Source organism: Ascaphus truei, chromosome 2 (assembly GCF_040206685.1).
Source record: "Ascaphus truei isolate aAscTru1 chromosome 2, aAscTru1.hap1, whole genome shotgun sequence".
In the NCBI taxonomy this organism is placed as follows: Eukaryota; Metazoa; Chordata; class Amphibia; order Anura; family Ascaphidae; genus Ascaphus; species Ascaphus truei.
In genome coordinates, this window is record NC_134484.1 from 226614323 (window position 1) to 226627324 (window position 13002).

The 13002-nt window shown below is 40.8% G+C and overlaps 1 protein-coding gene across 1 annotated transcript in view; it reads left to right on the forward strand.

Annotated features, from left to right (window-relative positions):
• Positions 1-13002, forward strand: part of MYO10 (myosin X) — a 258726-nt gene that overhangs the window by 211636 nt on the left and 34088 nt on the right. The window contains exons 20-25 of the mRNA XM_075585926.1: positions 2206-2330; positions 4072-4186; positions 5726-5832; positions 8110-8418; positions 8817-8856; positions 10751-11650. Of these exons, the coding sequence (XP_075442041.1) occupies positions 2206-2330; positions 4072-4186; positions 5726-5832; positions 8110-8418; positions 8817-8856; positions 10751-11650 (1596 nt within the window). The remainder of the gene's footprint in view (positions 1-2205; positions 2331-4071; positions 4187-5725; positions 5833-8109; positions 8419-8816; positions 8857-10750; positions 11651-13002) is intronic.

The window sequence follows — 13002 nt, forward strand, 5'->3', positions numbered from 1 at the left end:
GCTATTCATATGCTTCTTTAAGCAAGTGTGTCTTAAGGTGGGTCTTAAAGGTGGATAGAGAGGGTGCTAGTCGGGTACTGAGGGGAAGGGCATTCCAGAGGTGTGGGGCAGTCAGGGAAAAAGGTTTAAGGCGGGAGAGGGCTTTAGATACAAAGGGGGTAGAAAGAAGACATCCTTGAGAAGAACGCAAGAGTCTGGATGGTGCATAACGAGAAATTAGGCCTGAGATGTAAGATGGGGCAGAAGAGTGTAACGCTTTAAAAGTGAGGAGAAGAATGGAGTGTGAGATGCGGGATTTGATCGGAAGCCAGGAGAGGGATTTCATGAGGGGAGATGCTGAGACAGATCTAGGAAAGAGTAGAGTGATTCTGGCAGCAGCATTTAGGATAGATTGTAGGGGAGACATGTGAGAGGCAGGAAGGCCGAACAGCAGGAGGTTACAGTAATCAAGACGGGAGAGAATGAGGGCCTGAGTCAGCGTTTTAGCAGTCGAGCAACAGAGGAAAGGGCGTATCTTTGTTATATTGCGGAGGAAAAAGCAACAAGTTTTAGAAATGTTTTGAATGTGAAGGGCGAATGTGAGAGAGGAGTCGAGTGTGACCCCTAGGCAGCATGCTTGGGCTACTGGGTAAATGATCGTAGTTCCAACAGTAATGTGGAAGGAGGTCGTAGGGCCAGGTTTGGGAGAAAGTATGAGGAGCTCTGTTTTAGCCATGTTGAGTTTAAGGCGGCGGAGGGCCATCCAGGATGATATAGCAGAGAGACATTCAGAAACTTTGGTTTGTACAGCAGGTGTAAGGTCGGTGTTGAAAAGTATATTTGTGTGTCGTCAGCATAGAGGTGATATTTGAACCCAAAAGATGTTAATAGGTCACCTAGAGAGAGTGTACAGAGAAAAGAGAAGAGGTCCCAGGACAGAGCCCTGGGGTACCCCCACAGAGAGATCAATAGAGGAGGAGGAGGTGTTAGCAGAAGAGACAATGAAAGTACGATGGGAGAGGTAGGATGAGATCCAGGATAGAGCCTTGTTCCGAATACCAAGAATATGGAGAATATGAAGGAGAAGAGGGTGGTCCACGGTGTCAAATGCTGCAGAGAGGTCAAGTAATATGAGCAGAGTGTAATGACCTCTGTCTTTGGCAGCATGGAGGTCGTCAGTTATTTTAGTGAGGGCTGTTTCCGTGGAGTGAGCAGTGCGGAAGCCAGATTGCAGAGGGTCTAGGAGAGAATAGGTGTTGAGAAAGTGGAGCAAGCGAGAGAATACAAGACGTTCAAGGAGTTTAGAGGCAAAAGGCAGGAGGGCGACAGGTCGATAGTTAGAAAGACAGGTAGGGTCAAGCTTGCTGTTTTTGAGTAATGGTATGACTGTTGCATGTTTGAAAGAGGATGGAAAGGCTCCAGAGCAGAGGGAGGAGTTAAAAATGTGTGTGAGCGTAGGGATTATAGTAGGAGCAAGAGGTTTTAGGAGATGGGAGGGAATGGGGTCAAGAGGGCAAGTGTTAGAGGGAGAAGAGGCGATCAACAGAGACACATCCTCCTCTGAGACAGTGGAAAAAGAGTCAAGGAAGGCAGGAGGAGAGTTAGGAAGAGGTGTAGGATGGGAGGAAGAAACAGAGGGAATGTTCTGACGTATGGATTATGTGTGTAAGCGAATTTATGCCGAATAATTACAATTGATTTAATTACCTTGTTTTGCTCAATGAATGATCCTGGTAAAAAGGTGTAAATAACCTCGTCTCCCGTGACAGTTATGTAATGAAGTTTTTGCATAACCTGTTGTAAATGTAGAACAGTTTTAAACCAGATGGAAAACTAAAATGAGATTGTAAGCTTTTGAAGTCAGATTCTGCATTTTAAAACTACGTTTTGAGCCATATGAATACATGTAATGGCTGATATCGTCTCTTCACACATTTTGCGTGAAGGAATCATTAAAACATGTCTCCAATTGGAGTTGACTTTTCAGTCTTGATCTCGATCTTTACTCCCATGTTTAACCGTCACTGTTACAAGATGTCTGTCTGTCTTTGAGTGCTTACACTTGGTGTTCTATCAGTGCTTCTCCTTAACACTCTGTCTCTCATCACTCATTATACTGCTGTGTGTTTTTTTTAACATGGCATGGTGTAGCTTAAAGAGCATTAACAAAGGAATGTGCTTATTTATCTTTTTTTAATCCAATCTTCTGTCTCGTTCCTTCTGCAGATGCCAGACCAATTTGATCAGACACTGGTTCTCAACCAGTTGAGGTATTCTGGGATGCTGGAGACAGTCAGGATACGCAGGGCTGGGTTCCCTGTTAGAAGACCTTTTCATGATTTTTGTTTTAGGTATGAATATTATATGAATTCTACAAAAGACAGAAATGCCCTGTGCTACATCCAAAGGGCCCAAATACATAATACACTTTTGGGGTTTCTTGAGCTTGCTGGGATGTGTGTGTTTATTATATGAATTCTCTTCTCTTTATTCTTTTTTTTAACTATTATTCCTCAGTAACTTGTACAAAAAGGTTGATTTGAAAATGTACAACACTAATTAATACATAGGGGGTTACTCATTAAACTACTCTAGTGCCTATCGGGGCACTGTTATGTTGAAACTACCATTAAGTTCAGTGGGAGTGTGCACGCAATAATGCCTCAATCGGCACTATTGCAGTTTAATGACTAACCCCCATAATTAGTCATTTACACCATTCAAGGGTAACCCATAGTGCAAAGATATTTATATGTCTTTGAGAACAAACTAAGTAGCAAGTTACTTCAGAGAAAAATTAATACAATGGAGTTAGAAATGATGCAATACATGTTGTTGAGCACAAAGATCAATTTAGAATAGGGGCCAAATTGTGTTATATTTCTATGGACTCAACTTGGTTATTTGCAGTAGGTAAACCTGTTGGTATTTGTACCCAGGTGCGCAAATGTAATTAACCTTTGCTAAACCTTAATTGTAATTAATCTGACTCTTAAAATCTTTAAGGAGCAGATATAGCACATTAACCATACTCAGGAATCAGAAGAATACTGTACGAACGGTTTTTACCAACACATAACATCTGTAGTCATTTTGAACTGGACACTTCCACATACAGTAGCAGGACAAAAATGTACATGTGAAATTGGCATCATTAGAAAGATTCAATCACTCTTAAAGTAACTGATTTACTTGTACTGTACTTGTAGCTTTTAAAAATTAGTCTTTTGCATGTCTCCAGGAAGCATATCAGTTCCTGATATGTTTCTGTCAATCTGTTGATGGCATTATCATTACTTTGCAAACTCACCTGTAGCTTTGAAGACTGACAAACTGTTTTTGCTTTTTCAAAATGTAAACTGTATACTAGTGCCGCTATACAAGATAAACCCTAAAGAACAAATGATTATAAGCTATCCTTATGTTTTTGTCATGAGTGATAGGTCAGCCATTTTGTATTTAAGAGATCCTGTAGGACACAGGAGGACTGAGTTGAATCAAGATTAGTTGCTAATCTCTTCTACTTGTACTGGAACAGCACACACCTGTCCGCCCATCCTTTTTTTCATTGTGTATTTTTATACTGATCAGCATGGAAGACAAGTACAGGTTTGTGCTCTTCCAAAAGCACCTGGAGCCAGAGTCATTAGTAATTAATGAAACCCAATGCACCTGTGTCATACATGACATCACAAAACATTAACGGCTATTTCCCGAACTCATTAAAATACAGTAATAGTTACGTTTGTTACATTTACTGAGCGGTGCGATTCCATGAGACATATCCCAGCGCCGGATAAACCCCTTACAGGTCATTTATTTGGGTGGGACATAAAGTGTCTTCTGGTGCAGGCAGGAGTCTTATGAAATAGCACTACTAAGTAGATATAGACCTTAATGTATAGTGTGCATCTATATACACTATCTATTGTGTATGTATTATGCACATTTTGTTTTTAAAGCTCTATATTGATTTTGAATGTACAGATGCATTTTAACACATTGCGCGGCTGAATTTCAGGAGGCCGTGTGCCTTCAGTGAAGTCGCTTTGTCTGCACTAACACAGCATGCTGATTATTTGTCTTGGCCAGATATAAAGTTCTAATGAGAAATCTGACCCTTCCTGAGGATTTGAAAGGGAAGTGCGAGACGCTGCTTCATCTTCATGGCACAACAGACACTGAGTGGCAGCTTGGAAAGACAAAGGTAACATTCATATGATTTCTGATTCTTTCCATCGATAATATTTCGTCTTGTGGGGCAATATCAGAAATAGCATTTTTTTAAAAAATCCTTTTACCGGTGCATTTGCATATATTGCCTAAGGTAGGGGTACTAACTCCAGTCCTCAAGGGCCACCAACAGGTCAGGTTTTCAGGATATCAGTGGGAGTGTATATCAATGGTGTGGGTAGGTGTAGAAATGTAAGAGGCTCTAGCATTACTAAAAGTGTGTGTAGATACTACTATTGGTATATAGGGATGGAATTGCATATAGTATTTGTATGTGTAAGAGACAGCTGTGTGTGCATATATATATATATGCACACACTTTTATTATTTATATGGGACATGCACCTATTCATTATTGAATCTTCATTGGAGTGCCAGTGATTGTTTATCACATATATATGTATGAGACAGTGGTTGACAAATCACCAAAAAATCTACTCGCCACACAAAAAAATCTACTCGCCACCTAGTACCAAACGTGTGCTGCTTGGGCCAATATTTACTCGCCCGGGGGTTAAATCCACTCGCCCGGGGCGAACAAATGTATAGGTTTGTCGAACACTGTGTATGGACATGGCCTTTAGCACTCAAGGGAAGAGAGTTCTCTCATGTCAGTAGTGACTCATAAAACTTCGGTCTTGGTTTAGGACATCGCTAAGTGTCCCAAACAGTTGCTTAAATTTGTATTCATGCAACCGTCTCTCTTTCGGTGTTCTAAGATTACCTTTGAGTATGGCCACCTTCACATTATTCATTTTATGGCCAGAGTCAGAGAAATGTTCGCCGACAAGACTGTCTCTTGTTCCACGTGTGATGCTGTGGCGATGCAGATTCATAGCCCATGTCCCGTCTCACCTATGTAGTAGCAGCCCCCTGGGCATTTCATGCACATGATGAGGTACACGACATTGCTGGTGAACCTTCATCTGATTTTGTACTCCAGATTCCTGGCAAAAAGGAGACAGCACTCAGGTGAATGAAAATAAATGTATTAAATACAGCACATAACTCCAACGTTTCGATCCCACAGGGGGATCTTCCTCAGGGGGGTGCAGTCCCCTGAGGAAGATCCCCCTGTGGGATCGAAACGTTGGAGTTATGTGCTGTATTTAATACATTTATTTTAATTCGCCTGAGTGCTGTCTCCTTTTTGCTGCTATGCTGTAATGTATACTTTTATTATTTATATGGGACATGCACCTATTCATTATTGAATCTTTATTGGAGTGCCAGTCTTTATCACATATATACACACATACACATACACATATAAGATACAGTGTTTGTATGCTTTTCATATAGGAAGAAGAACCATTGTTCAGTATGTTCATGTTCAGGGGACTTGAACCACTGTGCATTGTTTTGAGTTTGTCATTGCTAGCTCGTCATCTCTCCTAAAAAAGCAGCCTTTAAACTAGTGAATGTAAGTGGCATGAGAGCACGCACAGGGAGAAAATGAATATTTGCAGCATGAAGAAGAATGTACCCAGTGTATATTTTTTATTGAATACAGGTGTTTCTGAAAGAGTCCTTGGAACACAAATTGGAGAAGCAGCGTGAGGTAGAAGTATTCAAGGCAGCCTTGATAATACAATCCCACATGATGGGCTTTGTGGCACGGTAAGTGACGTATTGTAACTCGTACACTGACCAGTTTGTTCATCCTGAGCACTGTTTTATAGGGCAAGTCAACAATGAGCAGGCTGTTAATATTTTCTATTTCATGCTCCTTACAAAAGAAAGCAGCACCTTTTCTTTAGCACACATTGCACACACGCTTTAATGTGAAGTTAAAGCGCATGGTAATTACTTACCTGGTTACGTAGCTTTTTCAGATCTTATTAGTGTCCAAAAAATACATACTTTCAACAGTAGTAAATATGTTTGTACAGTTGGAAGCAACATTATGTATAGAATATGTATAATTGATATATTTGTTACCCCTTTATAGCAGAGGGGTTATGCAATAATACCTCAGGAAAGAACAGAGCAAACCTATTGCTGCCTAGTTGCTTGTCTAACGGATGGGATGCTGGTCCATCACTAGCTATGTTTGTCCTCTGCTAGTGTACACTGATCCTCTGAGCACGGAATCTCTATAGTAAACTGGAGATCTAAAAAACTGAACTATAGTCTCGTGTTGGCAAGGAGTCTGGTAATACTGTCCCTATACAAGCGCATGCAACTGCCCAATATTGTCTTTAAAGTGATAACCAAGACGGTGTTACACTGCCATGCATCTTGCCAAGCAAAAGCCTCCTCATAATAATCATAACAGTCAAACCATTTGTGAATAAGACACTTGGGCTTATTTATTTGTATTGGCAAACTCACCTGAAAACTGACAGCAATTTTGGCACAATAAAAACCTGTTGTTTTGGCCGTATCCATTAAGAATTTTTCTGTGCTTAAAATTCGGATGGTATAGCATCTAATTTTAAATGCACTTTTCGCCCAATTTGCTCCAATACTGGACAAAAATCGTCAGTAAGAAATCTCTTCTCCATCAGATAGGCAAAATAGGGCTTTTGCTGGGGAAGAGAGACAGTAGATTAACCTATAGTCTGTGTGGTGAGATACCGGAGAACTATTCTAATGAAATTATTTGAATATATTTTACATATTTACATTTGCATATTTCCAATGTATCTCAGATGTGTTCACATGTATCTCCCCATGGAGAATAGGTTCATCTATTTGAAGGTATAGAAGTCAATAGCCAAGAAGTCTCTCTCCCGCTTCTACTCCCATTCCACTTCAGCCAAGGCTCTATTTTGGCTACCCGAGTAAGGTGAGATTGCGGGCTGTGACTTTCCTGGCGATCTGCAAACTCGAAGTTTAATAAATAGCCAGTGTCATTTTGTGAGCTTGCCTCATTTGCATACTGAAGGAATGAATGAAGGCACTGACGTTATAAACAATATCACTGACTTAGAAGCAGGGGATCCTGGTTCAAATCCCAGGGTCAGCCCCTTGTGACCTTTATATCCATGTGCCTCAGACACCCAGATTATACTGTATGCTCTCCGGGACAGGGAACCATTGTGCCTAAAAAAAGTTCTGTGTAAGAAAAAAACAAATTGCATACAAAATTTGAAGATCACACAGAATTGCATAGCTGGAACAAAACTGCATCCAGCAGGACCTTTTTTTGGACATGCAATAAGAGCTTAACGAGTACGGCAAGATGCAAATCTGCAAAAATGGAGCCTAATATCCTCGTGGCATTTTTTTGAATAATACACTAACTACAGTACACTGTATCTGAATACAAGACTGATTTGTTTGTGAATGTCCTTGTATCACTAGCTACTTTTCTATGTATCAACATGATATTAAGATTATTGCACTGCTGCTTAAAGGATTTTGTATTGTATGTTTTAAAATCACTGGTTAACAAAGTGCAGGATCATACATTATGTATTAAATCCAGGGCAGTATAACACATCTGTTTACTTTTATATGTCCTCAGAAAGTCAATAGTAGTCTGTTCAATAGCTGTTTGCATAATGAGGTCATCTCTTTTCATGTGCATATGAGTTCTAGCCATACATACAGGACAATATGTCACCCAGAAAGCAACCCTGCTGTGTGTAATTACTTTTCTCTACGCATGGCATATATCAGGGCTCTTTCCTTTTCTTCCAAAGCACCGTCATGTCAGGATAAATAAAGATAGCGCTGTGTCAAACATTAGCTTAGCTAGGATCCAGACACTGTCGAGATCATGAATTATTCCTAAAGTGGGTGTAATGCAGCAATTGTGTATGGACCCTGAGGTGACACCTTGACACCTGTTTAATTTAGTGTCACCTCATTATGATTTGAATGAGATGTATATTGAGGATGTCTTATCCAGCCCGGTTTATGGATTGAGGGTTTTTTCTTTTGATACAGAAAGCAGTACAGAAAGGTCCTTCACTGTGTGGTTGTTATACAGAAGAACTACAGAGCTTTTCTGTGGAGGACAAAGTTTCTGCGTCTTAAAAAAGCTGCAGTGACCTTCCAGAGGCAGCTGCGTGGGCAAATAGCCCGTCGTACTTACAAGCAGTTACGAGAGCAGAGACGAAGAGACGAGGAAGAGAGGCTGAGAAAAGAAGAGGTGGAAAGGAAGAGAAAAGAAGAGGTGGAAAGGAAGAGAAAAGAAGAGGAAGAGAGGAGACGGAAAGAAGAGGAAGAGAGGAGAAGAAAAGATACCGAAGAAAGGTATGCTGAGAATGATTACATTTGTCTAGGCAAATCAGTGTAGTCATTTAAAACAAAGATGGTACGTTGCTTTATTTTAATCTGAATGTTGTGGTTACCTCATAATGACTTGTAAAATGTAAAAATAATATATATATATATATATATATATAAAACAAAAAGAAGCGCCAATTCCGTATAATAATATATAATGGTAGGAATTTATTGAATGACCAGAGCAGTCATATAGACCAATGTTAGATAGGTGTGATTAAAAAGCAGTCAAAAAAACCAAGTAATTGCAGTATGCAGCAATGCGTGAGTGACATGCAGAGGGTATAATACAGCGAGGTGATCAAGAAATTGTGAAGGAGGAAGATGGTATATATTTGACACTATTCATTTGTTTCATATCATAGGGAAAGACAAAGACAAGAAGCTGAGCTATTAGCCAAGCGGGTAAGAAACATTTTGACATGTGTTTATCTTCTGAAATGTCCACATATTGAATTGAGCATTTCATTGAAAATGTATTTTCAATCATCTTTTTACTTCAACGTTCACATTATACAACTCATTATTTTATCTTAGTATTTTTCCATAGTAAACAAATGCTTTAGAGGGTTATTGCAATCTTTAACTCATTTATTTTGGTGGTTAGACTGTTTCTCAGCCCTCAAAGGTCACAAGTAATAGTTTATGCTGTTTTTTGTTTGCAAAGTAATTATGAAGCCATCATTAGACAAATAGATACATGCTTAGCTGATCTGCTTAAAGCAGCAATGACTAACTAACTATGCCCCCTTTTTGTACAGCAGAACCACATTATTTTCAGCTCTGGGACCCCATGATTTCAGAAATATCTAACAATGAATTTACAAATATTACTTCCTGGTCATTTAAGGGGATTTTAATAGCCACCCAATAGGAAGCTGCAACTGATGACATTGTTGCTTTCTTTTGGTCAAAGATTAGCCATTTTGTTTTCCCCGAAGGGAGACTATAAACCTGGTAATGTCATCAGTAAGTATTTCATGAACAAGTGTGGAGCTGAAAATAGTGGCATTCCCATACAATAAGAACAAGTGTGGAGAGGGGAAACGGGTAGGGAGGTTGCTGCTTTAAATCCAATGATCCTCGAGAAATGCAAAACATATTAATTTTTTACAAGATGCAAATAAGGTAAATTATTTATTTAAGGGGGATATCTTGAGTCCTTTCTAAGGAAGTCAGGAAAACTGATAGGTTGTTGAATTTTTTGATCAGCTACATAGAACTACCCACTTATAAGTGTCCCAGTGCCACACTCCCACTTGCCGTCGCTTCAGTAGATAACAGTCATTTTTTCCACCTGGAATTGATAAAAAGACGTCCCTTTTCAGTGTGCTGCTTATTAGAGAACTGTAGTTTAAATCTGCCAGTTTCAAGACGTATCCAGTGTCCGAATCGTCCAGGAGCATTTTTATCATTATTGGGGGAGATGTATCAACATAAAGAAAGTGCATATAGAAGTTTGTTTTGACGCACTGTTCCATTTCCTGCTTCTGTTTGCGTCAAATGTATGAAAGTGTTTCTTGCGTTTGACGCAGGTTGTTGGCCAGAAAAGTTTACGCCATGTCAGTCCTAGCGGATTTGTTTTTTATGCAGATACAAGATACAAAAGTAACGCTGAGCTTGCTACAAACATTACAATCTGTGTGTCATGTAACTCCTCCCTAACTCCTACTGTCACCCCCCAAATCACAAGGGGAACAAAAAACCTGGAGCAAAGACCTTGATACATTGATGCAAGGAGACGCAAGATGAAAATTGTACAATTAGCGGCAATTTTGCTCCAAATGTGCTATGATACATCATCCCGTTGTCGTTTTTTTTTCTGATACAGCCCTGTCTTGTTTAAGGCTCTTTCTTTGTTTCTCTCAGTAGACTCTAGCTTCATCTTGTTACTAAACCACAAAGTGCAGTATTTACTTTATATCAATGGTTCTGTCTTTATTTTCTTTGTTTTCATTTTCCATGTTGTGTTTTTTTTTATATATATCTCAAGCAAATGTCCATTACTGTACAATAGAAATATTCTAGATTTAGTTTTTAACTTGTCACTCATTTGTACCTGGTCTGGTAAATAACTGATTTGAAGGTAAGATTTGGCATATTCATGATTCTGCTGTTACTATTTAAACATTAAGTGCAAGAAAGTACCCTATTTGTAATGTATAACTCGGTCACTAGAAAATTGTTGTTAGGTCTGAATAGCTAGATTGATTTGTTAAAATCAGGCATGTATACAAATGAAAAAGCACGTAAACCACATTCTTCACAGTTGGAGACTAACTGTTTTATGTGAATTCAGGCAGAGGAAGCAAAGAAACAGGAGCTCATTGCCATGCTGGAAGCCCAAAAAGAGGCTGCACTAAAGCACGAATTAGAGAAGCAGAAGGAGAACAAGCAGGTGGAGGAAATCCTTCGCTTGGAGAAAGAAATTGATGACCTGCAACGTATGAAGGAAAAGCAGGAACTATCACTTACAGAGGCATCTTTACAGCGGCTCCAACAGCTTCGTGATGATGAGCTAAAACGTCTAGAAGAGGAGGCCTGCAGAGCAGCTCAGAAGTTCCTAGAGTCCCTGAACTTTGATGAGATAGATGAATGTGTGAGGAACATTGAGATGTCGCTCTCGGTGAGTGATGCTTTTCCAGAAGAACTCACTAAGATACCTGACATTGCCGGCTGTGAAAAGCCAAACTTTAACTTCAGTCAGCCATACCCCGAGGAGGAGGTGGATGAGGGCTTTGAAGCCGATGATGACACATTTAAGGACTCGCCTAATCCAAGCGAGCACAGCCATTCAGACCAGAGAACTAGTGGCATCAGGACCAGCGATGACTCTTCAGAAGAAGATCCTTACATGAATTATACTGTGGAGCCAGGACCTCAAACTGCTTCTAATAGTACATCAGTTCTCTCTGGGCAAGACCAGGTAAACCCTAATAACTCACCTGGAGGAGAGTCTACATACTGCGTGCCAGAAAATGTACCATGTGGACCCCAGAATCCTGGGAACCTCATCATTCCTGATGGAGATTACGATTATGACCATGATGACTATGAAGATGGAGCTATAACTTCTGGGAGCAGTGTGACATTCTCCAATTCACACAGCAGCCAGTGGTCTCCTGACTATCACTGCTCTTTGGGAACATACAACAGTTCATCAGCATACAGATTTAGCTCGGAAGGAGCACAGTCTTCGGTAAGTTACTTGTTACAATATTCTTTTATCTATGATTAATTTATCCATGCAGTTAATAATTATTCCCCATTGCCTTATTTATTTCAATCATTAGACCTGTTGTAAGGGACGACAGTTGTGGGACGACCAATATATTCTAGTCTAGAAAACCAGAACTTCTCTTAAAATTAAGGGGGAAATGCATCTATTTTTGCTTTTTACATTGCTTTAAATCAGTGATTTTCAACCGGGGTTCTGCGACCGCCAGTGGGGAGGTGAGGGGGGGGAGCTGGGACAACTCTTCCAGCTGTCCCAGGCCCGGCGGTACAGCAGCACCCCACACAGCAGTGACCCGAAGCTCAGCAGCAGCACCTGTCCGGTCACCTCCATTCTTCATCTCCCTGTCTGCGCCGGAAGTCGCATTCAACTTCTGGCTGACAGGAGTAGAGAGGTGCGGACCAGTACAGGCTCAAAGAGACGTACGGGGGAGAGTGTGTGTGTGTCAGGCTTAAAGAGAGCTAGGGGTAGGTGTGTGTGTGTGTGTCAGGCTTAAAGAGAGCTAGGGGTAGGTGTGTGTGTGTGTCAGGCTTAAAGAGAGCTAGGGGTAGGTGTGTGTGTGTCAGGCTTAAAGAGAGCTAGGGGTAGGTGTGTGTGTTTGTGGAGTGGGGGTGGAGGAGAGTGTAAGGAAACAAGGGAGGGAAGAGAGTGTAAGGGGGCAAGGGGGACGGGAAGAGAGTTTATGAGGGTAAGAGGGGGAGAGAGTGTAAGGAGAGAAGAGAGGGGGTAGAGTGTAAGGGGGCAAGAGAGAGGGAGAAGTGAGGGGGAAGATTGTAAGGGGAGAAGAGAGGTGGGGAGTATAAGGGGAGAAGAGAGGGGAGAGTGTAAGGGGAGAAGAGAGGGACTGTAAGGGGGAAGAGGGGTAGAAAGTGAAGGAGAGTGAGAGAGCGTAAGGGGGGAAAGCATATGGGGGAGGGAGAGAGCGTTTGGGGAGAAGAGGTAGGGAGTGAAGGGGGAACAGAGAGGGGGGAAAGAGACTGATGAGCGGGGGAGAGAGAGTGACAGACGGGGGGAGTTAGAGTTGGATGGGGGGGGAGAGATGGTAGAATTTCACAATCTAATTCTATGGTTCCTTAACAAAAAAAAGATTGAAAACCAATGCTTTAAAGGATTGCAGTTTGGGTGAATGATCTTTACATGTTTGTTACGCAAATAACTTAAGCCTCCTCAAACCATCACTTTGCAGCAGCAGTGCATCATAGCTCTTTGCTGCAAAGCAGGGCAAAAAAAGCAATTTTCTATTCTTTTTTGCAGTGCTACAACTAGTGACATACCAGTAATTTTGTAATGTCCCCAGAGATGTTGGCACTGATATT